Source organism: Leopardus geoffroyi, chromosome B2, assembly GCF_018350155.1.
Source record: "Leopardus geoffroyi isolate Oge1 chromosome B2, O.geoffroyi_Oge1_pat1.0, whole genome shotgun sequence".
In the NCBI taxonomy this organism is placed as follows: domain Eukaryota; kingdom Metazoa; phylum Chordata; class Mammalia; order Carnivora; family Felidae; genus Leopardus; species Leopardus geoffroyi.
In genome coordinates, this window is record NC_059332.1 from 99929112 (window position 1) to 99955356 (window position 26245).

Below are 26245 nucleotides of genomic sequence, written 5' to 3' on the forward strand. Positions count from 1 at the left end.
GGGTATTATGCTAAGTGAAATTAGTCAGTCAGAGAAAGACAAAAATCATATGACTTCACTCATATGAGGACTTTAAGAGGCAAAATAGATGAACATAAGGGAAGGGAAGCAAAAATAATATAAAAACAGGGAGGGGGACAAAACAGAAGAGACACTAAATATTGAGAACAAACTAAGGGTTGCTGGAGGAGTTGTGGGGGGGGGGATGGGCTAAATGGGTAAGGGGCATTAAGGAATCTACTCCTGAAATCATTGTTTCACTGTATGCTAACTAATTTGGATGTAAATTTTTAAAAATAAAAAATGAAATTAAAAAAAAAAAGATGTCCTCAATTGAACCAAAAAAAAAAAAAATCCAAGAAAAAGCACCTAAGAGATATAAAGAAACACTATTAGCTAAGTATGATCCAGATACTTGAAGGGCAAAAGAACTTAAGAAGACCCATTAGGCCTTAATACCTGGAAGACCAGCAGCAGTTATTTAATGCACAAGATTACATTTCCTTCTCCACGGGTCTCAATATACTAATTCATCCTGCAACAAATACTTTCACAATCATAATATTTTAAGGCTATTAAATGGTTTTCAGTGTTCGCTTTTTAGAATCAATTCATAGACAAAAAGCAGGATGCTATAAATGTCTACTTTAAAAATTAGGAGATAGAGAAAAAAAAGAGAAATATATCACTTTTCTTAATATCCATATCAGGAAGACAAATAGTATCTAAACTGATAAATCAAGAAAAAGAAATCTGGGCACCTGGCTGGCTCAGTCTGTAGAGCATGAGACTCTTGATCTTGGGGTCATGAGTTCAAGCCCCATGTTGGCTGTAGAGATTACTTAAAAAAAATTTTTTTAAATAAAAACAGGTTTAAAGCCTCTATAAGAAGGGTGTGTTTTTCCTTTAGAAAGACTTATTATATCAGAAATTAAAGATATTTTAGAAGGACACCAATTATTTTTTTAAAAAGAATAAAAGAAAAAAAAGAAAGAAAAAAATTTAATGGAATAGCTGGCTAGCTCAGCTGGTAGAGCATGTGACTCTTCATGTCAGGGTCGTGAGTTTAAGCCCCAGGTTGTTGGGTGTAGAGATTACTTTAAAAAAAGAAAAAAATGTTAAAAAAAAAAAAGAATAAAAAATTTGTTAAAGAAAGAAAGAAAAAGAAATTTAATGGAGTGCCTGGCTAGCTCAGTCAGTGGAGCATGTGACTCTTGATCTCAGTCCTGTGATCAAGCCCCACGTTCAGCAAGGAGCCTAATCAAAATTAAAAAAAAAAAAAAAAGACTTAAGTTTATGATTTAAAGTTATAAAAGTATTTGCCACAAAAAATGTAAAATAACAAAGGCAATAAATTTGAATGTTGAGATGGGAAATTGCTCAGCTTTTCTAATGGAAAATCAACAAAAAAATGCCTAAAGTTGATAAATCAGAAAATAGAATTATATGCATATTATTTTTTACATGCATATTACTTAAAGTTATACTAGTAAGCACCAGCAAAACTTAAAACAGAAACAGTCAACACTGGCTATCTTTGAAAAATGAGGGAAGCTTGGGAGTGGACAATAAGAAGACTTTTACTTTTCATTTTGTATATAGTTTAACTGTTAGAGTTTTTTAAATCATGTACAACTATTATCTGATAAATTTTAATAGCATAAAAATAAAAATAGTTCCACTTTGACACGAATATATAGATCAAAAGATTGCTGAGAAATCAGTGAACAGAACTCTGGTTTTATAAGTTACTAAGTTCAAATTACATATAATTTCTTCAGAAAAAAAGGAAGCTCACATTTTTTTAAATTTGCGCCTAAATCCAAAACAACTGGATTCACTCAGTGTCTAAGTCACTCTTAAAATGCAAGTATAATAATTACATTACAAAAGGGAAAGAGAAAAAGGAAACTAACTTTTGTAAAAAAGCAACACACTTTGTGCCCCAGATCACAATCCTAAGGAGAATAACTTTCCCACAGAAAGATGCAACTAGCCCACCTATAAGGCAAAAGTTTTACCTTACTTTTCCAGCAACCATGAACTCACCTTTCTGTCCAAATGTATATATCTACAAAATCTGCAAAATAGTTTGCCATGACACGGTTTTGGTCTGTGGTCACAATTAAAACAAAATTAAATCCATTTCTTAATCACGTTCCACTTGGTAACTGAGATCATCAGCAACAAAATCTCACAGAAATAATATTTTTAGATAGAAAACACACAACAGGTTTAAAGCCTCTATGAGGAGGATGTGTTTCTCCTTTAGAAAGACTTATTATATTAGAAATTAAAGATATTTTATAAGGACACCAATTATTTAAGGACTTTACAGGTTTTTACTTCTCTTTGATCACTCACTCACTTTTGGATAAGAATTCACACCCTCAATAAAAAAACTACTGCCGCACACTTGTATCCTGAATTACATCCTGTCTTCTCTCTTGAGACTCTCTTTTATCCTGCACAATGCATGCTCAAAAGGGCTATTACAGGAAGTGTTGAACTATCAGCTATTTATAAATGGACAAGAATCTTCAAATAGCTTTGTCGGCTACCTCTTCATGGTTCTAGCCCTTCAAAACTACCTGCTTTTTAAAGAAATAGTCATGTTAATAATTCAAAATATTAAAATGCTCTCTTTAAAAATATATATATCTTGTTCCTTTGTTTTGGAATCCAAAAGCAGCACTAACATACAGTCCCGACGTCACAAGAGAACGAACAGGCTGATCTTTATATACACATTAACCAAGCAGTCTTACTCTCATCGTTTACCACCAAGAAAATTTCGAATTATACTATATTGCCTTCAAGTCTTCTATACTGATGTCTAAACCTCATTACACTAGTTAAGCATTTTGCAAACCAAGCACACAGTTTAACATCACATATTAATTTTTTACCCAGCATATTCAGTCCAAACGTATAGTACACAAAAGTAAAATTCCTTAATTCATCAATACTGACATCCCTATCAAAAAAACCTTTCCATAGATCTACTTTTTGCCTACATAAAACTCAGAGGCAAGCCTTTCTCGTGCTGCTAAAACGGTAACTTGTATTTCCTATGGAAACTAATGATTTAGAACTCATTTTTATGTATGAATAATTATTTTTAAAGCCTTTAAGGAATAAGACTTCCTTATTCTCAGCCCCATTGTTTTCAATCTTTAGTGATTTATATCTCATATACCACCATATTAGCAAATCATTTCAAGCCAGTACTTCCAAAGGTAAATAGCTTACAGGAGTTTAAATTAGCTACACTAATACACACAAAAACTGTACCTACTAGGTACAGTTCACTACAGTGTTAGTACTAGCAAAAGACTAGTAACAGCCTAAATGTCCATCAAGAGGGATAGTTAAGTAAATTATGTAAGTCAATACAGTGGAATACAAGTGAAACTATTATTAAGAGGAACCAGGCATCTCTGCATATCAATTATGTAATGATCTTCAAATTACATTTAAGGTGAAAAAAATATAGAGGAATGTACAGTAAACTATTTACCATTAAATACACACACCCCAAGAAAATCTCTAAAAAGGAAAACCGAGAATGGCCGTCTTTAGAAAGGGAAAAGGGTGGTTGGGAAAGGGAAGGCTTACTACCACATTGTATATCTTCTTATGCACATGCACTTACTACTCACTGAACAACATTCTTTTTTTTTTTTTAACAAAAATATTTTTTCAAAAAGTGATCAAATATCCTTGATTCCATTCACAAATTGACAGTTTATGGATTCGAGTATCGGTTTGCATTATCAAACTGTTTCAGCCTCAAAATTCTGCCTGTAACTGAAAAGACATGAGCTTTGTGCGGGTTTTGGCAGAAAAGAGAAAAAAAGAAAAAGAAAAGAAAAGACGTGGGCTTCCCTATTTCATTTGTCCACACCGTCAATTACACATTTTTATTAAAAGGTCTCTTCAGGGGCACCTAGCTGGTTACGTCGGTGGAGCATGCAACTCTCGATCTCAGGGTGCTGAGTTCCAGCCCCACATTGGGTGTAGAGATTAACCAAATTAAAAAAAAATTAAAATGTCACTTCATGGATTTGAAAATTATAAATGTGTTGCTAAGCTACTTGTCCCCAAGACTAAACCTTCCGAGTCCAACATCACAGCTACTAGCCAGTGTCTCAGTCACAGTAATCACATTCCTTGAGCCACATATGGCTAGTGGCTACCATACTTTACAGCATAGACGCACGTTCATCATTGCATGAAGATCTATTGGACGTCACTGTTCTAGACTAAGCAGGGCAAACTACAGCCTGCCCGCCAAAGCGAGCTCACCACTTGGTTTTATAAATAAATTCTATTGAAACACATTCTAATTTGTGTTCATTTACACATTTGTCTGTGGATACTTTGACACTACAACAGCAGATTCAAGTAATTATAACATATACTGTATGGCCCCCAAGGCCTAAAATATTTAGTATCTGCCTCTTTGTAAAGAAAGTTTGTCGACCACTGCTCTAAACAATCAGATTTTATTGAAAATATTTCTTTTCCTGGGCTTCAAAAAGTTCTTGTAATACATAAATGAAGAACCAATTAAACATAAACCAGTTTATTTGATTTACTAAGTGCTAAAGATACTAAATTTATTAACATAAACCCGTAAGATCAATAAATTTCGTAAAATATGTTCGAATGCCTACATTTTTTTTAATGTTTATTTACTTTTGAGAGACAGTGAGAGAGCAAGGAAGGAGCACAGAGAGAGAGAGAGGATTCCAAGCAAGCTCTGAGCTGCCAGTGCAGAGCCCAACATGAGGCTCCAACTCACAAACTGTGAGATCATAACCTGAGCCAAAGTCGGATGCCTGACCCACTGAGCCATACAGGTGCCCCAAATGCCCACAATTTCTAAGCATCTCTATAAAATAGACAGTGAAAGCAAAGAACACAAGATTTCTATAATAATTTTACAAGAGCTGGCCTAAAAGGGAAAAATGCTTAACTCAAAACAAAAAAATTACATACGTTCCTTATCAATCTACTAAAAGAAATGTATCAACTGTCTTAAAAAGCAGCACATAATTTCTTAGAAAAAAAATTAAACTAGATCTAATTAGTGCTATAAAATTATTTATGGTAACCACTTATGTAACATCACTGCATTGCAGGCTTTCAAAACAATTACTGAAGGGGCACCTGGGTGGCTCAGTCGGTTAAGCATTTGACTTTGGATCAGGTCATGATCTCACAGTTCATGAGTTCAAGCCTTGTGTCAGGCTCTGGGCTGACAGCTTGGAGTCTACAGCCTGCTTCAGAATCTGTGACTGCCTCTCTCTCTGCCCCTCCCCCACTCATGTTCTGTCTCTGTCAAATAATAAATGTTAAATTTTTTTTAAAAAAACAAAACAATTACTGAAAACATCAGGGCAGTATTACCAATGTGGGACCTTTTTTTTTTTTTTTTTTAATAAAATTTCTGAGTGTCCATTATATGCCAAACTCTGTGCAAGACTCCGGAAATAAATGATGACCCATTTGTAGCTAATAATTTATGGGGCAGATTAATATTACTTATAGTGATATTATACACCTAAGAACAAAGAGGGGCACAAGCACAACTAATAAAGTGAATAAAGGAAAGCTTCTAGAAGAAAAGCTATCTGAATAGGGTATTGAAGTATGAGCAGGAGTTGGCCAAGTTTATGGGAGTGAGGAGAAAAGGGAGGGAGGAATGGCAGAGCAATACCACTTTACTTTGAATGTAAAAAAAAAAAAAAAAAGACATGAAAAAGACTTAGTAAGTGCTAAAAAATGCTACAGAAACATGGCTTGCACCAACTCTGGGAGTTGGTGGCAAATATAAAGGCTATAAAGACGAGAAAAACTTTAGGATCCTAATGCAAATAGCTTTATATGCCAAAGTAAGGAATTAAAATTGGATATGATGGTTTGAAAGATAGAGAATGTAGTTTTCCAAGATGTTTCATGATTGATTTTATTTGCAGAAAAATGACCCTGAGCAACTTGGATGTTGGACTATCACAAGGAAAGACTAGCCTAACAGCAGAGACCAATTCAGCTACTATGCAAAAACGGTGGGTTTTTTTTTTTTTGAAAGATGGTGGCCAAAAGTAATGATAATGAGGATGAAGAGAAACCTGATGAAGAAAAGCAACTACACATGGTAGAATCTATAGGCTGGCACTCCTACTTTTTTTTTTTTTTTTTAATATCCATGCAATATTTTCCCTTTTCCATATTTGTTGGTATAGATATATCCTTTGCATGGAAAAAGCTTATACAATAAGTTTGTCAAAACTGGAGGTTTAACATGGCCTTTTTGGGTTTTCCCCGTATGGTATTAAGAAGTAGGACACATTAGAAAATGCAACAACTCAGTCAGGAGAGCTGGATTCCTACTATCTTGTAACTTCTGTGAGGCTTGTCTTTGCTGTGAGACTATGGGCATGATAACCTCTAAAAGCTCTGGTTTTCTCATTTGTAAAGTGAGACTAGATGATCTAAAACTCTTGAAAGTTCTAAAATGCTACGATCACAGTGCTACATCTTTAATCTTTGTACATTCCCCCCCCCACACACACACACAAAAATGCAAATACAATCGTCTATTCTAACTACAAACCAAATATGAAAAATCCATCAAAGCCAGGCAAATAGGTCCATACCTATTATTTACCTGTATGTATCCATATGTACCTACACTTATTTGTGAAGGATTTTATGACATACATTAAGATGTGTAATCACCAATTACTCGTCTAAAACTTTATACACTAAGATGTATAGTCACAAACTACTCATCTGAAACCCTAAGGCAAAACTGAAACTGTTAAGATGTCAGCCATTTCACTTTCAATTATGAAGTATCTTTTAAAGACATCTCAAAAAGGAGTAATCTTTTATTGGAGTGGTTCAAAAGACTAAATGAATGTCTGCAAAATTGAATAGTAGTATTGTTTGGTGTAACAGTTTTCAGACATATTATCCTATGGAATCATGTTTGTTTGACTCTCTTATTGACAAAAGAACCTTTTAAAATATTCCTTTATCAATCAAAGCAAAGTTTTTCAAATTTGAGGAATATGGTCTTGAGATTTGTAACCATAAACTGTTATATATCCTTTTTTTACAAATTTTAAAAGGAAAACTATTACAAATTCTTGTTCATACTAAAAAGTCTAGAAATATTCCGAACTTGTTTCTCAGGAATAACATTTAAGCCTGATTTATTTAAAAAGGATGGTTGGGTCAAAAGATTCTCTTCCTTCAAAACAAAAAGAACAAATGACATTTTTATTAAAGGTGAAAAACCCAAATGTAATCTTTCATTTCCACTGTCACAAATTTACATAGTATAATTAACACAGCCCAAGTTAAAGTCATTATTTTAATGGAAATATCACTCTAAGATTTTTTTAAAAGGTAGTACTAAACTATAAACAGAGGCTTTTCTTTTGTAAGTTACATTACTTCTTCCAGTGTTTCTTCAAAAGACCCAAATGATTTTGGTCATATACTACATTATATACATCAGAATAACTTCTCTTAAATGTACGCACGTGATTTCTTTCTTGCTCCCTAAAGTAGCATTATACATTTTTTTCTGAATTAACCAAAATAAATTCCAGAAAGAGCTAAACTGTAACTAACCATGATCAGAGTGTAAAATCTTTACTATGCAAATCTGCATCACAATTTAGAACCATCACTAAAAACTTTAAAAACTTTTTGTTCTTTAAAATCATTGCTACCAACCCACGAGATGTGCTATTAACATAAAGCCTCAAATCTCAACTAGACCCCTAGTCCAAGGAAACCTACCTTTATAATGATTTTTCTTAGAATATAGTGATATCAACTAATGCTTTCAGATCCTAAAAATTTCTTTAAAAAGCATATTTTGAAGATACACAGACTAATCTTACTCTATTAAAGAAACTTTATTAATTCTAATCAAACAAATTTCACTCAAGAAAGTGCAGTCGAATCAAAAACTTTATTAGAGGGGAAAATATTCAAAAAGAACAATTAGAAGCAGGAATTAAATTATGCTTTTTGTTTTATCCCATGCTATCAAAATACAATTCAGTAGATTTTTCTTAAAAGTTGCCTACTAAAAGGAAGTTATTTTAACAACAACAAAAAAGAAAATACATTTAAAAATTTTCAAATCAAGTACATTATAAAGTTAGCATGAGGAGTATGAAAAACACATATAATTTGTTTTGTAATGCCAATGTCCAAATAGGAGAACTAGATGTGCTTTCCCCAAATATATCTGATAATATTCCCACAGAAACACCAGTATAACAAGTAAATATTCCAAAAACAAAATACAAGTTAATTTTAAGTACCTGACATTCCAAGATACTCATTCAAGGACACCTGGCAATTAACTAAAAGAATTATGAGAGAAGTTTACAACTGACTACTATGGAGCCCTTTCAGTTATAAGACCAAAACTACTTGCAGTAACAATCCTTTACACGTGTATAGTACCTTGTGATTTTCACCATACTTTACGATAAAACAATTTGTAAAGTTGTGTTTTCATTCTCTATGAAATTAGCACACACACCTTAACAACTTTCGTCCTCGAGTTCATAAATCAACTATATCAATTACAACAGAGTGCGCAGAACGTTAGGCAGCATTTCAAATCTTACTAATGTCATTGTGACTGATATTCATTTTATTCAGAAATGTTCCGCTAGGATGCTAAAAACTCTCTTTCTCATACTTTTTGACCGTCTTTGAAATCTAAGCGGGATAGGTAGATAAATGTTCCTGGGCTCCCTTACTCTGGGGGAGGAGAATTCCTCCCAGGAAGGGCGGTGAGCAGGTGATTGGTTTAAACCTACCCTTCGCCGGCAGCTGGTTCCACCTGTCCTAGAGCCCGTCTGCCCTACAGGACGAAGCATAGGTGTTCTCAATACAGAATCCAGCTCGACATCTCCTAAGAGAACAATCAATAAAGGCTTCCTAAGAGGTTACTAAGGTTCTCCCTCAAATCCCAGGTAAACAAAGATTCAGGCCCAGATCTCTGTCACTCTGCATTCCGTTCCGGATAATCTAGGTGCTGGATAAACCCCAGCACGCATTTAGCCAGGGGATGGAGTGGAAAGCATAAGAATATCCAACGGGGGTGGGGGGAATACGAGTTACCAAAAAACTAGGCGAACTCTGAAGTTCTGCGGGCAAAACGCGGTTAGTCTCCGAGGAGGTCCTACATTCGAGTTAAAGTGCGGAATTCAGAATGTGAAAAAGCGAAATCGGGGGCGAATGAGCAGGGATCCAGAAGTCGCCGGGTATAGACAGGGACGCGGGACTACGCTAAGAAGCCAATGGGCTGGCTGGCCCCAAGGGCAGAGATGCGCGATGGGTCAGACCCTAGAGTCTGGCTAAGACCCTAGCCGCCCGACCAGCTCCTCCGCTAGGTTTCAAACCGCCGCCCCCGGGAGGCGCTTAGCCGATTGGAAGTTCCACAACGACCGTCACCAGCCCAGGGCCGGAGCGGCAACTCGGCAAAGCTCTCCCAGCCCTCGGCGTCTCCCCAAGAGACCAGACCCCACAAACTCCACCTCCAGCCGAGGTCCCAACTCGAGTCCCGCCGCCAGCTCCATGCACGCGGAAGGCGCCCTCCGGAACCGGACCGACGCCCCCCGACTAGGCTGCTGCCGCTGGAGTTCGAGGGGCGCGACGGGGCCGCGCGGGGAGGGCAGTCAGAACCCGCGTCCCTCAGTCCGCGCTGGGACGCGGCCCCGCGACCACCTCCGCCTCGCCCTTCGGGAACGGCCCGACCCGGCTCCAACCCACCCATCCCGCGCGGTCGCGGGCAGGGCGAGGACCCGAGCGAGCCTACTCCCCCCGCCCCTGCTCTTACCCATCTTTCCGCCTCGCCTTGTAGACGTGCCCGTAGGTGCCGCGTCCCACTTTGCACCCTTCGTACTCAAACAAATCCTCCACCCGCTCCCGCTCCGCCGCCAGCTTCGCCTTGAAATCATAATCCATTGTCTGCTTTCCCCATAGAGGCACCGGGACGCGGGGGCCGCCGCCGCTCAGTCCCTCCTCCTCCTCCTCCCCCCGCGACCGCCGCTCCACTTCTCCAACAGCCGCCTCTCGGGCGCGCGCGCGCCGCCCGCCGCCCCGCGGTCCGCCTTCAGCAAGGGACTCCTCGGCGGCCGCGGCAGCCACCTACTCCACCTCCTCCTCCTCCTCCTCCTCCGCGGCGGCGGCGGCGGCGGCGGCTCCCGCAGGCAGCCCCAGTCCCGCCTCCCCCCTTCATTTCCTTGTTTTGGAACCTGGTGGGCCGCGCCGCGGCTTCCTCGAGCTCATTAACCAACCATCCCGCCCACCTCGAGGCCGCGGGAGTTGCGGGGAAATGTAGTTCCGGAGGCTACAGGAGCAGTTCAGTTTTGCCAGCAAAAGAAATACAGCACCCAGGATGCTTTGGGCCGCTACAGCCCCGCCTCCACAAGGCATGCACGCCTGCGCACTGGGGCTGCCCCTCCCCCTCAGGTAGCTCCGGACTGCCAGTTCCTGTGAAGGTAGAAAGCTCAAAGTTACTGTATTCTTTCTGCGAGTCTTTGGGAGCTGGTGGAAAGAAGGCCCTTGTTCTAGTATGAGGAAGGTACTCCAGTGTAACTGCCCCCGGGCTAGAAGGAAAGTGGAAAGTATTTAACAAGTGCTTTGCTCAGGAGTTTGCTCCAGTGGTTTGAGAGGCGAGGGCTGTGGTTAGGACAGTTGTGCTGCAGATTGTTTGTTTTTCTGTGGCAATTGGTCCGCCCGTTGCCCCGCCCCCTTCGCCCAATCTCTCATTGGCTGAGACTTAGAGAATGACGTCCTCCTTGGTGCGTGGGTATCCCCAGGCTTTGGCTCCTTTCCCGTTCTTGATTGGTAATTGGATGTGCTCGGTTGTTCCTGATAGGTTAATCTTTTTTCTTTACGATGCAAAAACAGTATTTCAAAAGCTGAACCATCAGCGGTTTCCTAGTTCTAGCATCCGTTTGAGGAGAACTTCTGAACCCTAGCAGCCAATCATCCTTTCCCTCGCGCTCTAGTCATGGTCTCCTCCTACACTGTGCGGTTCCCATAGCCAAGGTTTGGCCATCTGTCTAAGGACAATTAAAGTGCCAGGATGCATCGTTTTAAAAACAATCATCAGGGTTGGATTGCAAAAGATTTTTTACGGTCTATGCATAATGATGACGTTCTCCTAGAATGTTTAAGAAAGTTTCCTTCGTCAAGGTGAACATTGATTCATTTAATTGTTGCATATTTAACGTGTCAGATGCTTGGGATACAATCCTAAACATGATTGGTGCTAGGATAAGACTAATATACCACATTTATTGAGAGCAAAAAGGAGGAAATGGTCACTTTTATCTAAAGTGATAAGGAGGGGCACCTGGGTGGCTCAGTGGGTTAAGGTTAAGCTTCCCACTTCAGCTCGGGTCCTGATCTCATGGTTGGTGAGTTCGAGTTCCGTTGGCATCTGGTTCTGTGCTGACAGCTCAGAGCCTGGAACCTGCTTCAGATTCTGTGTCTCCCTCTCCCTTTGCCCCTCCCCTGCTCGTGTTCTGTCTCTCTCTCTCTCAAAAATAAGTAAACATTTAAAAAGTTAATAATAATAAAAATAAAGTGGTAAGGAGAATTAGTAGTGACCTGCCTGCTAGGTTTTGGCAGAAACCTGGAAAACTTGGAGTGTTGGGGAGATCATTTATTTACAACAGTAAATTTCCTGAGAAACTAACTCAGATCGTGAAGTCAATCGAAAATATCTAAGTATATGAGTGTCTCTTATTTCCAGGAACTATGATAAGTGCTGGAGATACCAGATGAAAATGGGTGAAATGAAATGAAAATCTCCATCGGAGAACTAAAACCTATTGAAGAAATAAACATGCAAGCAAATTAAAAATAAACTATGTGGGTACAGAGAGCAATAGTAGAATAGGAAGAATTCTAGAGGAGTCAAGCTAGGCTTCACAACAGAGGGAATTTTTGAGCCAAAATTTAAAGTACTTTGTGTGAAGGGCAAGTAGGCAAGTAGGGAGCAGAAATTATTTAAGGCAGGATGGCTGAATCATATATCATGAGAGAACATGATATATTCTGAGAAATGCAACTAGTTTGAATGTTACAGATTAAAGCAGGGAAAGGGGATATCTAAGAAGAGATTGGACAGATAAGTAGAGGTCAAATTATGAAGATATATATATATATATATATATATATATATATATATATATATATGACTAGTGGAAGTTTTAGATTTCATCATTCTATAGGCAATAGGAAACCATTGAAGACTCTTGAGCTAAAGAGTAATATAATCAGTGTCGTGATTCAAAAACTCCTCCTGACAACAGTGTTCAGGATAGATTGGAAGAAGGTGAGAACAGTAAAGAAGTTACTGCCTTGGATCATCTGGCTGGCTCAGTCGGGAGAGCATGTGAGTCTTGATCTCAGGATCTTGAATTCAAGCCCCACATTCATTATGGAGCTATTTAAAAACAAAAAGAAGAAAAAGAAGCTATTCCCTTAATACTTACAAAATACAGAGATTAAACCATCAAGTGGCAGTGCTGATCATAAGAAAAAGACAGATACCAGAATTATTTATGAATCAAACTCAACAGAACCTGAGGATTAATTAAATGTGGGTTTAAGGGAGAGAAAATAATCTGAAATGACTTACAGGGTTTTGACTTCAACAATAAGGGAAATAAAGGAATAGGAGCAATTTTTAAGAGAAAAATGATGAGTTTCATTGGGGCATGTTGTAATTGAAGTGCTTGTGGGGCATCAAGATGGAAATAACAAGCATTGGGGTGCCTGGACGGCTCAGTCAGTTAAGCACCTGACACTTGATTCCAGCTCAGGTCATGATCTCATGTTTTGTGACAGCGTGCTTTCTCTCTCTCTCTCTCTCCCTCTCCCTCTCCCTCTCCCTCTCCCTCTCCCTCTCCCTCTCCCTCTCCCTCTCCGTCTCTCTCTCTCTCTCTCTCTCTCTCCTGAAAATAAAATAAATAAACATTAAAAAAAGAAATAACAAGTAAGCAGATGAATATTTTTACCTGCCAACAAAAAGTCTGCCCTAATCGTGTAGATTTGGAAATCATCAGTATATGACGGTGGAGTGTGGAGAATGTTTATCCATTGGTTGCTGGGTTTTTTTTTTAATTTTTTTAAATGTTTATTTATTTTTGAGAGAGAGACACACAGAACGCGAGCAGGAGAGGGGCAGAGAGAGAGGGAGACACAGAATCTGAAGCAGGCTCCAGGCTCTGAGCTGTCAATACAGAGCCAGATGCGAGGCTCGAACCCACAAACCCTGAGATCATGCCCTGAGCCGAAGTTGGAGGCCCAACCAACTGAGCCACCAAGGCACCCCTGTTGGTTGCTGTTTTTAAACATGGAGTTTTGCATTCATTTTATCCTCAGAATATCCCTATTAGGTATGTTGATTTAAAATTCTTATTTTACATATGAACAAACTGAGACAACTAGTAAATTGCAGAGCCAGGGCTTAATGAATATGTACTAGGGAGTGAGTGGAAGGTGGGAGAATGTGTAAGTAAAAAATCAAATGTAGGTTATGAAAAGGTTAACTAAAAAAAATCAAAAATTTTGGGTGCCTAGATGGCTCAGTCAGTTATGCATCTGACTTTTGATTTGGGTTCGGGTCATGATCTCACAGTTGATGAGACTGAGCCCTGTGCTGACAGCAAAGAACCTGCTTGCGATTCTCTCTCCCTCTCTCTGCCTCTCTCTCTATCTCAAAATAAATAAATAAACTTTAAAAAAAAGCTTGACCACACCCTGTGTTACTAAGGATATGAGGAAACAGTCTCCTGCCTTGCTGGTGGAATACACGTTCACAAAATATATACCAATATATACATTAGATTTTGATCTTGGCAGCCTCTATCAAAACCACATAGTAGTTTCCTACAATTATACTCCTTGTGGTAGATACTGTGATATGTCTCTCATAATGGATAAAATGTGGCACATCCTTCATTGGATTATTATGCAGCCCTAAAAATAATATGAAGGCTATGAAATATTCCTCCCAGATGTCTTCCCTGCAGGGAGGGTCCAGCTTCTAAGCCCTGAATCCAGCACTGCATTTGCAATGAGGCCAAACTCCCCATGGGCTGCTCCCAGCCAATGACTGAGCACAGCAGGAAGTTCACAAAGGTCCACTCCTGTAGGATACAGGATTCCTCTGATGTGTGACTTTGTCTTAAGGAATCCCCAGGTTTAAGCCCATCTGAAACTTTTTTACAACTATGGTGCAGTCTTAGTCCCTGCCTACCCCAACCCTCATGCCTTCCTTCCGTCCTTCACAAGGCTCAGATCAGCATCACTATCTGATTCATCTCCAGCTGCCTCCTTTTCTCTCTCAAAGGCATTTCCTTTAGTAAGTCTCTTGCATGTCTAATCCCATCTTGGCACCTGCTTTCCAGAAGACTTGAAACAATGAGAAAATTGTTTAGACACTGATACGAAAAGACCTCCAAGACATATTTTTAACTGAAAAAAAAAAAAAAAAAGCAAGAATCAGAAGAGTGTCCATAGTGTGCTAAAATTTTTATACAGAAGGAAAAATACATACTTGCTTGCATATGCCTAAACCGATATCTAAAAAGACCACAGGAAACTCTTTGCTCAGGGAAGGGAAACTGTTTGAGAATCAAGGATAGGAGACAGAATTTCTAATGTATGCTGTTTTGAATTTTGATCCAAGAAATGTTGCCTTTTCAAAAGGTAAATAAATAAAATTTAAATGAAAAAAAGGGCGCCTGGGTGGCTCAGGCCATGATCTCACAGTTGGTGGGTTCAAGCCCCGCTTCAGCTCTGTGCTGACAGCTCAGAGCCTGGAACCTGCTTCAGATTCAGATTCTGTGTGTGTGTGTGTGTGTGTGTGTGTGTGTGTGTGTGTGTGTGTCTGCCCCTCCCTGCTCGTGCTCTCTCTTTCTCTCTCTCTCCCTCTCTCAAAAATAAACATTAAAAAAAAAACTTTATAAATGAAAAAAAAGTAGGAGTTTGGCTGAGAAAGGAGGAGGACAGGATTTTACCTATTTTACTTCAGGAGAGGTTCAGAGTTTGGTTTTGTTATTAATTCATTTTTAATAGGAGGAAGAAGCTTTTCATATACTGGGGGCAAAGAACCGGTAGAGAAAGAAAAGGTAAAACTATGGGAAACATTGGGGCTAAAATATGGAGCTCCTAGAGAACAAAATCCAAACAGAGGTGGCTTCACACAGAAAGGAAGAAATCATCTTCCGAAGGTGAGTGGGGAGAGTAAGATTGGGCCCACGTGAAGAAGAGGGAATTGATGAGCTGAGAGAGTCATAGCCCCATTATAATAAAAATAAAAACTTTCCTATATGGCCTAGGAGAATGATCAAATATAGAGAAGGAAAAGCAATGGGGCACCTGGGAGTCTCAGTTAGTTAAGCATCTGACTCTTGATCTCAGCCCAGGTCTTGATCTCAGAGTTGTGAGTTCAAGCCCTGTTTTGGGCTCTGTGCTGGGTGGGAGGCCTACTTTAAAGTTAAAAAAAAAAAAAAAAAAAAAAGCAATGGGGCTTGAAGTAATGGTGGTCTTGATATATTTTTTTGGCAAGTAAGCAGAGTGAGAATGAAAGCTAACATTTATTGAATCCTAGGCATTTTATATAAATTAGCTAATATGATCCTTACAACCGGCCTATGAGGAAGATATGTATTATCTCCATTTTACAGATTTAAAAAACCCCAGAAGTTCTAAAAAGATAATTTATAGTGTTACTATCACTGATAGGATTTAACCCCAGGTTTCTATGATACTGAAGAACAACACTGCCAAGTATTAACTGTCCCATTTATCAAGATCAAATGATCCTACTGAGAGATTCCCTCCTCTTTGTCTTAAACTCTACTTCATATTTGTTACAATTACTACCTCTGCTTCCTTTACTTCATATTTGATTGATGTCATTTATCTATTTCTGTTTCTCAGTGCACAGAAGAGTCATAGGGCTTATGCAATGTAGAGAATGAGCGTTGCCACAGCCATTGAGATGTTCATTGTCTTAGTATGTTAAAGAGCCCTTCCTTGCTTTTGCTCTTCCCCCCTCAAACAGCAACAGATCTCTGGCCTACCAGATTTCAGAGTATGAATTCCCATCTAAATACCTGTTACTCTTCTGGGAGCCATGTTCAGACTATTTAAACATTGAATAAAGATCTGAGAAGAAAGCTCTTTATATATTTTTTTAAGATTTTTTTTTTAAGAGAGAGAGAGAGAGATTTTTTTTTTAAGAGAGCAGGGGAGAGGGGCAAAGGGAGAGAGAGAGAGAGTGAGGGAGAAAATCTTAAGCAAGCTCCACACTCAGCACAGAGCCCAACATGGGGCTGGATCCCACAACCGTGGGATCATGACCTGAGCCAAACTCAAGAGTCAACGCTCAACCGACTGAGATACCCACACACCCTGAAAGCTCTTTTTTTTTAATAGTTTTTTTTTTAATTTATGTTTATTTATGTTTGAGAGAGAGGAGCAGAGAGAGAGGGAGACAGAGCATCCGAGACAGGCTCTGCACTGACAGCAGTGAGCCTAATGTGGATGTGGGGCTCGAACTCACAAACCACAAGATCATGACCGGAGCCAACATCAGACATTTAACCGGCTGAGCCACCCAGGTGCCCCCGAAAGCTCTTTTTAATAAGGATGGTCTAAGCTAAAAGGCTGGTAGAGAAACAGATTCTTGTCTCTTTTGTACAGACTCGGTGTCAGGGAAGCTGAAGAAGAGGAATGGGAGGCAATGGGGTTAAGAATCAGACCTCTTCCTGCTAGATCGGGGTATAGACTGAACTAAGGGAGGGATACCCACCTGCTGCTGATAGGGCATGGGAAGAGCTGGATGCCTCTGTCAGATTAGGACTGCTGTAACAGAGTAGCATAAAACAATAGGAATTTATTCCCTCACAGTTCTGGAGTCTAGAAATCAAGGTGTAGGCAAGGTTGGTTCCTTCTGAGAGAATCTGATACGTGCCTCCCTCCTAGTTTCTGGTGTTTGCCAGTAATCCTTGGCTTTCCTTGGCATGTGACAACATAACTCCAATCTTTGCCTCTATTTCCACATGGCCATCTTCCATCTGTGCCTGTGTCCAAATTCCTCTCTTCTTAAAAAGACATTAGTCATATTGGATTTAGGCCCCACCCTAATTCTCATTGTGCAAGTTACAACCTCATTGTAACTTTTATACATTGGCAAAGATCTGATTTCTAAATGAGATCACACTGTCAGGGTCCAGGTGGGCATGAATTTGGGGGGAACGCTATTCAACCAGGAACAATGCCCAGTTTTGACTGTCACTGAATGAGGGGCTACCCTGAAAAAAAGGAAGAGAATGACCTTTTCCCTCATCCCACACAACATTCAGTGGAAATGGGAGGGAGTTTCTGGGATCCCCAGTCTGGGCTTTCGTATTTATATTTTTCTTTTCATAAAGAAGAGTCTAACTATAGGAATGTTATTAAAACACTCCCTCTCCATCTTTTAGCCATATTTCTCTGCTCTAATGACAAAAACATGTCATGGTAAATAAATCTGATTCTTAAAACTTAGCCTTGTAGGGGCACCTGGCTGGCTCAGTTTGTAGACTATGCAACTCTTGCTCTCAGGATCTCAGGGTTGTGAGTTCAAGCCACTTGTTGGGTATGGAGCTTACTTTAAAAAAAAAAATTAGCCTTATAGACAGATTACAAGATCTTCTTGTTCTTTTTATTGTCATTTTTTAGTAGATCACGTATGGGAAAATATAGGATGTCTTCAAATACACAGTAACTACAATATGCTATAAAATAACAATGAAGTAGGTTTTCAGTCCCACTATTGAGCTGATGCTTATTCAAAGAGAGCTGGGACATATTTTTTTCATTCAGGGAAGGAAAAAATCAAATTCCTTCCAAGTAGGAGCAAGACTACCCTATTTATCTTTTTGGCTTACTGTGTTTTCAGAAAAACATAAAAAGAAATAGAAAGTCCACAAGTATGACTTTGCCAATTACACTTTCATTGTTTAAACTTCTTAACCCCAATATAGCATGAATTATTCTCTGATATCTGAATGTAGCCTGCCCTAGGTTCTAAGAAAAAACATATAAATGATAATCACACAGAAATTAATAAGACCTAAATCAAATGCCAATAAAGTATTTGAAAAGTTTGATCTAAACATTTTAAAAAACTGAGTTCAGGGGCACCTGAGTGACTCAGTCAGTTAAGCATCCGACTTTGGCTCAGGTCATGATCTCAAAGTTTGTGAGTTCGAGCCTCGCATCAGGCTCTGTGCTGATAGTGCAGAACCCACTCCAGATCCTCTGTCCCCCTCTCCCTCTGCCTCTGTCTCTCTCTCTCATTCTCTCTCAAAAATAAATAAACATTTTAAATAAATAAACAAGTAAACCAACTGAGTTGATTTGACACAGGTAGGAAACCACAATGAAAGAAAAAAGTGAGGGGCGCCTGGGTGGCTCAGTCGGTTAAGCGTCCAACTTTGGCTCAGGTCATGATCTCACAGTTTGTGAGTTTGAGCCCCGCATCGGGCTCTGTGCTAACAGCTCAGAGCTTGGAGCCTGCTTCTGATTCTGTGTCTCCCTCTCTCTCTGCTCCTCCCCTGCTCATGCTCTGTCTCTCTCTCTCCTTCAAAAATAAATAAAAACATTTAAAAAAAAGAGAGAAAAAAAGTGATGGTTTCAACCATTTGTTCAAGTCAGAAGAAAAGGTAGGCATGCCTCACTTCCAATGGATTAGTCATGAGGATACCTGAGCTGCAAATCTTGCAAATCAGGTTCAGTGCATAGGTGATGGAAGCAGTAAGCAAAATTGTTGACTATTTTTTCATGCTTATACCCTTAGTCATCACCATTTATAAGCTATGTGAAAGTCGAATTTGAATTTGGAGATAAAATTTCTCTTCCCACAGCCTAATCTAGGTCAGTGAAATTTATTTAAGAGATTTACCAAGTTGTTTCCTCATGGTTGAAGGCTCAACCCAAGATCATCTTCAAGAAGTCTTTTCTGGCCTCTCCAGACTGGGTTGGGTCCCCCCTTCCATGTTGGTAACACCTGTGAGACCTCCTTACACTTTCTTACCTTATGTATATCATATTTACCTGTCTTTCTTCCCAGATAGGCCTGTGAACTTCTCAGTGAGCAAGGATTTGATTGGCTGCTTTCCAAACTACGTGTTTGATTATTTTTTGGCTGAATATACAATTCCAAGTTAAAAATGAATTTTTCTCAGAACCAAGAGGGCATACCCCCACTGTTTTTTAACAGTTTTTCAAATGTGATAGAAGTCTGTTTTCCCCTTTTTAGGTGTCCTAGTTTTTCCACAGCACTGTTTAGGATCTATTCTTTTTTTTTTTAAAGTAATCTTTGTGCCCAACGTGGGGCTTGAACTCAGGACCCCGAGATCAAGAGCAGAATGCTCTACCAACCGAGCCAACCAGGTACCCCAGTTTTTATTCTTTTAGTAGACTTTAATTTTTTCAAGTTTATTTATTTAGAGAGAGATAAAGAGGAGGGGAAAAGGACAAAAAGAGAGGGAAAGAGAGAATCCCAAGCAGGTTCCGCACTATCAGCACAGAGGTAAATGCGGGGCCTGAATTCAGGAACTGTGAGATCATGACCTGGGCCAAAATCAATAGTTGGTCATTTAACCAACTGAGCCACCCAGGACCCCTGATAGGCTTTATTTTATAGAGCAGTTCTAGATTCCCAGCAAAATTGAAAGGAAGAACAGAGATTTCCCATGTATCTTCTATCCCCACAAATGTGTAGCCTTCTCCATTATCAAGAGATAAAGAGCTAGTTTTGAGAATGTAAATACATCTAGAGAAATTAAACAAATATGGGGCACCTTGGTGGCTCAGTCGGTTGAGTGTCTGACTTCAGCTCAGGTCATGATCTCATGGTTCGTGGGTTCGAGCCCCACATCGGGCTGTGTGCTGACAGCTGAGAGCCTGGAGCCTGCTTCGGATTCTGTGTCTCCCTCTCTCTGCCCCTCCACCACACTCTCTGTCTCTCAAAAATAAATAAACATTAAAAAAAAGAAATTAAACAAATATGATTCTACTAGAGAAAAAAAAGAGTGCTTCATGTAGCCTAATTTTAAGAACTAATTAAACTGAAATTGAAGAGAGAACTGAAATTGAGAGAGAATCCCAAGCAGGCTCCGCACTGCCAGAGAAGAGTGAGACATGGGGCTCGAATTCTTACACCGTGAAATCATAACCTGAGCCCAAATCAAGAGTCAGATGCTTAACCGACTGAGCCACCCAGGTTCCTCTAAAGTTGTTTTTTAAAACAAGACTCATGGGGCTCAGTCAGTTAAGTGGCTGACTTCAGCTCAGGTCATGATCTCACAGTTCATGACTCCAAGCCCTGCATCAAACTCTGAGCTGACAGCTCAGAGCCTGGGGCCTGCTTCAGATCCTGTCTCCCTCCCTGTCCCTCCCCCTTTCACTCTCTCGCTCTCTCTTTCTCTTTCTCAAAAAAAATAAATAAACAAGGGCGTCTGCGTGGCTCAGTTGGTTAAGCATCCAACTTCGACTCAGGTCATGATGTCATGGCTTATGAGTTCGAACCCCACATCGGTCTCTGTGCTGACAGGTCAGAGCCTGGAGCCTGCTTTGGAGTCTGTGTCTCCCTCTCTCTCTGCCCCTCCCCCGCTCATGCTCTGTCTCTCTCTCTCTGTCAAAAATAAACATTAAAAAAAAAAGTTTTTAAAAATTGAGGATCGCGACATTTGTGTGTGGGAGGGGTATATTTATAAATATTAGGCTCTAGAAATAGACCCTAATCCAATTTCAACTCAGGTCATGATCTCATGGCTCATGAGTTTGAACCGTGTGTGGGGTTCTGTGCTGACAGCTCAGAGCCTGGAGCCTGCTCAGATTCTGTGTCTCCCTCTCTCTCTCTGCCCCTCCCCCACTCACACTCGATCAAAAATAAACAAACATTTAAAAATTTTAAAAAAAGGAAATAGACACTAATAATATTTAAATAGTTTTTATCCGAAAATAGCAATAATATGTGTACTAGCACATTTATATAAAAAATAACTTTTCCAGGGGGCGCCTGGGTGGCTCAGTCAGTTGAGCATCCGACTCTTGATTTTCGCTCAAGTCATTGTCTTGTGGTTCATGGGTTCAAGCCCCTCATCAGGCTCTGCACTGATAGTGTGGAGCCTTCTTGGCATTCTCTCTCCCTCCCTCTCTGTCTGCTCCTCCTTTGCTCACACTCTTTGTCTCTCTCAAAATAAATAAACTTAAAAAAATACAATAACTTTTCTAAAACAAAAATAAAATTAGTGAAAAGAATGTCAGTGTACCTGGTTGGCTCTGTTGGTTGAACATCCAACTTCCACTCAGGTTATCATGATCTCATGGTTTGTGGGTTTGGGGTTTGAGCCCCATATCGGGCTTGCTGCTGTCAGTGTGGAGCCTGCTTCAGATCCTCTGTCCCTCCTCTCTTTCTGCCCCTCCCCTGCTTACTCGCATGCTCTCTCTTCTCAAAAATAAACATTAAAAAAATATATAAGAATGTCATTGTTCTACATGTTTGTAAATCTCTGTATCCAGATATTACAGAATACAGGCAAATTAAAAAAAATTTTTTTAATTTTTAATTCATTCTGTTTGGTTATATTTTGTTTTGTTGATTATGTTTTGCAATGAAGAAAATCTAGCATCACACAGACATATAATTTTTTAAAATGAGGGGCATCTCTTTTTTTTTTTTTTAATGTTTATTTTTGAGAGAGAGAGAGAGAGATAGAGAGTGAGCAGGGTAGGGGCGGAGCGAGAGGGAGACACAGAATCTGTAGTGGACTCCAGCCTCTGAGCTGTCAGCACAGAGCCCCATGTGGGGCTCAAACCTACGATCCGTGAGATCATGACCTGAGCTGACCTTGGATGCTCAACCAACTGAGCCACCCAGGTGCCCCAGGAAGGACATCATAATAGACTCTTCAGATAATTATGTGGATATTATTCTCTGACACTATATCAGAACTTAACAAGTGGTGGTTTATTAAAGGATAATTACAGTGTAGAATCTGAAGCCAATAGCAATGAGGTTTTCATACACTATTATCTAAAAATCAACGTTGGTCTATCTTGATCAGCAGGCAGACACTTAACCAACTGAGCTATCCAGGCGCCCCTCAAAATACCAATTTGTGCTTGAAAGCTCAACTGCTTTCATTGGTAACAAACACCATCAATTCTTCTCCTTGAAGTAGCAGTGTCATTTCACTCATTTATAAGAAAATGTCCCCAAATACCCAAGTGTGAATAATCATAGTGCTTCAGGCGGTCATTCTTTAAAGTAAAAATGATAGTCTGTGGAAAAAAGTGGTCATTTTAACTCACAATTCCAGTGATTACACAAGTGTTTTCCTCAAGACAACCATTATACTTCAATGTGCAGCAGAAGTACTTTGTCACACAAAATAAAAAGATATGTACTCTAAGGTTAAGATTTAATAAAGCTAATAATTTTTACGCTGCCCCTTCAGTATGGCCCGAACTTCCCTTTCCATCTCTTTACTTCCCATGAGTAAAACTTGAGAGCATGCATTCTTTTCTTAACAACATTCATTTTCCCCACCTGTGTGTCCTCTCATGCTCTTTTCTGTGCCTAAAAAGCCTGTCTCCATGCCCCGATCTCTGCCTGTAAATCTCATACCTACTTAGGGGACAATCCATCTCAAAGATACTGTCAAAGCAAAAGAGACCAACATTTGCTAAGTTCCTACTATCTTTTGGGTGCTGCACTAAGGAAAGTGCATGTGTATGTTTAGACTGGCATTTTCTTTATTGTGAGTGTGGCAGTAAAGAATTCAATGACTACCAGTAGAGTTTGGTGCCACTGTCTCATACATGCTGAGACAGCAGCAATTTTACCCACCATTGATTGCTTTTGCATCCATCCTGAAACATCAACACGGTAAAAAGAGGGGAGGGGAGCAAATAGAGTCAGAATATCATTATAAAAAGGTTGCTGCTTTAAAAAAAAAAATTAAGGTTTACTTTACTTTTGAGAGAGAGAGACAGAGCATGAGCAGGGGAGGAGCAGAGAGAGAAAGGGAGGCACAGAATCCGAAGCAGGCTCCAGGCTCTGAGCTGTCAGCACAGAGCCCAATGTGGGGCTCGAACCTACGAACCATGAGATCATGACCTGAGCTGAAATCAAATGCCTAACTGACTGAGCCATCCAGGCGCCCCTAGTTTACTTTTTTTATAATGTTTATTTTATTTTTGAGAGAGAGACAGAGCATGAGCAGGGGAGGGACAGAGAGACACAGAATCTGAAGCAGGTTCCAGGCTTTGAGCCAGCAGCACAGAGCCCAAGGCAGGGCTCGAACTCCTGGACTACAAGATCATTACCTAAGCTGAAGTCAGCACTCAAGCAACTGAGCAACCTAGGTGCCCCCTCCCCAGTTTGCTTTTTTTTTTTTTTTTACGTTGTATTTATTTATTTATTTTGAGAGAAAGAGAGAGAGAGAGAGAGAGAGAGAGAGAGAGAGAGAGAATCCCAATCAGGCTCCACACTGTCAATGTAGAGCCCCATCAGGGCTTGAACTCACAAACCATGAGATCATGACCTGAGCTAAAACCAAGAATTGAACACTTAATCAACTGAGGAGCCCCCATTATGAAAATAGTTTTAACCTTATAGAATCCCAGAAAGGGCATTAGGGATTTCCAGAAGTCCATGGACCATACTTTAAGAACTGCTTGGGGTGCCTGGGTGGCTCAGTTGTTTGAGTGTCCAACTTCGGTTCAAGTCATGATCTCACAGTTCACAGGTTAAAGCCCCATGTCAGGCTCTGTGCTGACAGCTCAGAGCCTGGAGCCTGCTTCAGATTCTGTATGTCCCTCTCTCTCTGCCTCTCCCCAACTCGTGCTCTGTCTCTCCCTTTCTCAAAAATAAATAAATATTGAAATCTTTATTTCAATAGATCTAGAGGCTAAAGGTCTAAAATCAACAAAGCAATAGGGCCATGTTGCCACAGATGGTTCTTCCACCTTCTGGTGGCCCCAAGCATTCCTTGGCTTAGGACAGCATACCTCCAATCTCTGCCTCCGCCTGCACATGGCTTTCTCTGTGTGTATCTCTGTGTGCTCTCCTCTTCTTACAAGCACACTGGTCATTGGATTTGAGGCCCACACTAATCTAGCATGAATTTTGGGGGGAAGAAAAAGTTTTCCTTGACCCTCTTAGGGTCCCTAGCTGGGTCTGAAAATAACTTTCACGTGACACGGGAGAACTTCATAAGAAGATGAGGACCCATAGAAACAGACCTGAGATTTTTATGCTAGATTTGATGAAGAGTAGACAATTGGGGAAGAGTATAATAAGTTAAAGAGTATAAGTATAGTAAACTGGGGGAAATTTAGCAAAGCCTGTCTGTGCACATTCTTCTCAGGGTCCCTTTGTTTTCCTTCAAAGATAAGGATACTCCTTTCCTCTGGGTACAGGGAGGCCTCCTTTCACATGAGAGTTTTATGATCTATTTCAGAGGATGAGAGAGGGTGGTCGGGATGACCTTTGTGCTTCTGCTGTTTTCTCAGACTCCTTCAGCTTAAAGTATGAACTATGCCAAGGTGTCATATTTTGAGGCAATGTGTCCTAAACCCTATCAACCTCACCTTAACTAATAACATCTATAAAGACCCTATTTTCTTTTCTTTTTTATAAAGTTTATTTATTTATTTTGAGAGAAAGAGAGTGGGGAAGGGGCAGAGGGAGAGGGAGAGAGAGAATTCCAAGCAGGCTCTGCACTGTTAGCACAGAGCCCAATGCAAGGCTTGAATTCACAAACCATGAGCCACCCAGGGCCCCAGATTCTGATTCTTAAAACCATGCTTTCTACATTGTGTTACACAGACTCCAAATTTTGACTGCTGGAGTCATCAGCAACAACGGCACCTTCTTCAAAGCATGTTTCTAGGGCAATGCTTCTCAAAAATTAATACACAAAGGAACCACCTGGGAATCTTGTTAAAAGGCAGATTCTGATTCAGTAGGGCTGGAGAGAGGCCTAAGAATCTGCATTTCTAGTTGCATCCAGGTAATGCTAATGCTGATGCTGTTGATCATGGGCCACACTTTGAGTAGCAAGTTTCAGAGTCTGTTAACACTGGAGTGATCCTAGTAGTTACTATTTCAAAGCTATAAAATCAAATACGTGCAATATCTCTAAAGTTGCTAACAAAATAATCAACTAATGCAACTGTGCAGTGACTATATACAACTTAGAGAATCCTGAGGCCTTACTGGCCTGTGTTTAGCAGCCTTACTGGACACCCTTACTAACCTTTGGAGTATTACTCCCAAAGCAGGTGATTCTTTAAATAACTGGGAGAAAAGTCCAGTTAACTAAAAAACCTCATTTCCTATCATGTTGGTTAAGTATATTATCTCAAACCTACCAGCTTTCTGGATGAATTCAGCATTCATACAGGTGACTCATGCTACCTAAGCTCCAATTATGATTACCTCCCTGCATTTTAGCCACCCTGGCAGTAAAGGAGATTAGAGACACAGAATAACCCTCTCATACAAAAAAAAAAAAAAATTCTCAACAGGACATAAAAAATGTCTGTTGAAATACATTTCTGAGATACCAAAAAGTTAAGGAATACTCAGAGACCAAAAATCAAGGGAAAGCAGAAATCTGGAGAGGTAAACAAGCACAAAAGGAAGATTTTATGGGACTTGAGGGAGGTGTCTTCTAAACTCTAGTGAGCGTGGACTAGAGTTCTAATGGCTATGAAAGCTATAAAGAGACAAACCCAAGACTCCCACTAAGGTAGGGAGTCTAATAGGAGACGCTTACACAAACACAGACACATGCACAAACTGGAACACAAAGGTCTACGCTTTCATCAAACAAACAAAAAACACCTGCCATATACCAGAGGATAGCAAGAAAATGTATCTGTCTTGATCTTGATAGAAGATAGAAGGGAGGATAAAGCTACCTTAATAATTTGCCAAACACAGGCATGGGTTCATGGCCCAATTCAAATTATCTATTGTTAGAAGACAATTCTTCATGAGTTGCTCAAGTTTCTGCACATCTTATGAGCAGAGGTACTGACTGTCTTTGTTCCAGACTCTTTTCAACAGTTTATGTAGTGAACAGTCTTAGAAGATAATGATGGCGTCTCC

General features: G+C 39.9%; 1 protein-coding gene across 7 annotated transcripts in view; it reads right to left on the reverse strand.

Annotated features, from left to right (window-relative positions):
- The window catches only part of CDK19 (cyclin dependent kinase 19), a 196413-nt gene extending 186113 nt beyond the window's left edge, over nt 1-10300 (reverse strand). The window contains exons 1-2 of one of the 7 annotated variants that reach the window (XM_045499282.1): nt 9884-10300; nt 8862-8956 (exon numbers count right to left, since the gene is read on the reverse strand). In XM_045499282.1, coding sequence (XP_045355238.1) covers nt 8862-8956; nt 9884-10004 — 216 coding nt within the window. In that variant the 5' untranslated portion in view covers nt 10005-10300. Of the gene's footprint in view, nt 1-8861; nt 8957-9883 lie in introns of those variants that run through there. The other 6 variants (XM_045499283.1, XM_045499284.1, XM_045499285.1 and 3 more) reach the window with 6 other exon arrangements.
- Between the last annotated feature and the right edge of the window lie 15945 nt (nt 10301-26245).